At 47.2% G+C, this 1564-nt stretch overlaps 1 protein-coding gene across 1 annotated transcript in view; it reads right to left on the bottom strand.

Moving 5' to 3' along the window:
• Positions 1-250: 250 nt before the first annotated feature.
• The window catches only part of LOC118340348 (tumor necrosis factor alpha-induced protein 2-like), a gene marked incomplete at both ends in the record, with an annotated part of 3213 nt that continues 1899 nt past the window's right edge, over positions 251-1564 (bottom strand). Inside the window, 5 exon segments of the mRNA XM_035678245.1 lie at positions 251-400; positions 494-619; positions 695-821; positions 976-1068; positions 1171-1265. Of these exon segments, the coding sequence (XP_035534138.1) occupies positions 251-400; positions 494-619; positions 695-821; positions 976-1068; positions 1171-1265 (591 nt within the window).

Below are 1564 nucleotides of genomic sequence, written 5' to 3'. Positions count from 1 at the left end.
AAAGGCCAGCAGGGGGCAACTCCACTCTGATAGTATTGAGTCTTATGGAGAAGTTGATTGATGAGTTTCTGCTCTCAGTCTCTAGTTTCAGTCGTTTTCCATACAGCATGATGTTCCTTTAGTAACTGATGGTCCTATATTATAACAGCACTGACTACTACAATATACTACATATAGTATCAGTCTGCAGTATCAGTCTGTACAGATTCTGACCACAGAGCTGGAACCAGAACTACAACAGTCCTCTCACCCCCTCGCTGAAGAAGTCGTTGATCTTTTGGGCATCTTCAATCATCCTCTTAGCTCCGCCCACCTGCTTCTCTCTGCTCTTCATCCTGGTCTTCATCATTCTCTTCACATACTGAATAACCACATCCTGATGGAGGACGCACAGCAGGGACTGCAGACAACAGACAGGTATGAGTCAGACAGACAGACAGACAGGTGGTAAACGGACAGGTCAACAGACAGGTCAACAGGCAGACAGTCTTACCTGTCTGCAGGCTGGTTTCAGGTCAACCAGGTCGCTCAGGTGTTGGTTCAGAGAGTCCAGCAAAGAATCAACAACAGGAAGTGACCCGTCCAACCAGACAGAAGTCCACAGCTGAGTGAGACCCACCTGAACACAAACACTGATTATTGATTATCACATGTGATCAGTTACTGCAGTACCATGAGTACACACAATACTTACCTTCAGCTGGCTGTGAATGGGACAGGTGAAACACCTGTACCCACAATCCCTCAGGTCAGTCAGAGCGTCCAGGCAGTGATGTCTCTGCTGCTCCGTCAGACTTCCTGTTTGAGCAGTGATGTAATCCCTGAGGACAGTCACAATGAACCAATCACCAGCAGAGCAGGAAAACACAGCATCCAATCAGTGCTCACCTCCTTCTGTCTCCAGCCTACAGTTCCCACAATGCTTCAGGATAGGACGTTACACACAGAATGGTTGTAGTATATAGGTAATCGTACCTGAGCTGCTGCTCACAGACCAGGTGAGCTTTGACCACTGAACGGATGTTACCATGGTTACCCTTCACAAAATCCTCCAAACTCTTCTTATAGCTGAAAAAATATTTCAATACACAGACAGGAAACTACGTGCATCAACAGGTAACAGGTGATATCAACATTAATATTCATTCATTTACAGTGGGCGGGGCCTACCTGCAGAGGAAGCTCTCCAGGTGAGCTGTGATCCTCTCAGCTTTCCTCTGGTCTCCGATCACACAGCTGAACTCAGTCAGGGAGCTGTCTATCACCTGGAAACACCAGAACCACCACATATCCATCACCCTGAACCCAACAGGTTGTCTCACCTTTATCTCACCTGCACTGACTGTATCTCACCTACATAGTCCATCACCGCAACAACAACAGAGAATGTTCTCACCTTCCCTTATCTACACCTGCGCACTGACTGCCCCCTCTCCCACTGTACTGACTGACTGTATCCATTTCATCTAGATACTTTGCGCCTGTAGTCTTTATACTGCAACTGACCTGTATCCTCACCTGTACTGACTGATCTCACCTGTAATGGACCGTACTCAACCTGTTT

This window comes from Morone saxatilis, unplaced genomic scaffold, assembly GCF_004916995.1.
Source record: "Morone saxatilis isolate NCDOM2014 unplaced genomic scaffold, NCSU_SB_2.0 Contig7, whole genome shotgun sequence".
NCBI classification, from domain to species: Eukaryota; Metazoa; Chordata; class Actinopteri; family Moronidae; genus Morone; species Morone saxatilis.
This window is presented reverse-complemented; position numbering and strand designations above follow the sequence as displayed.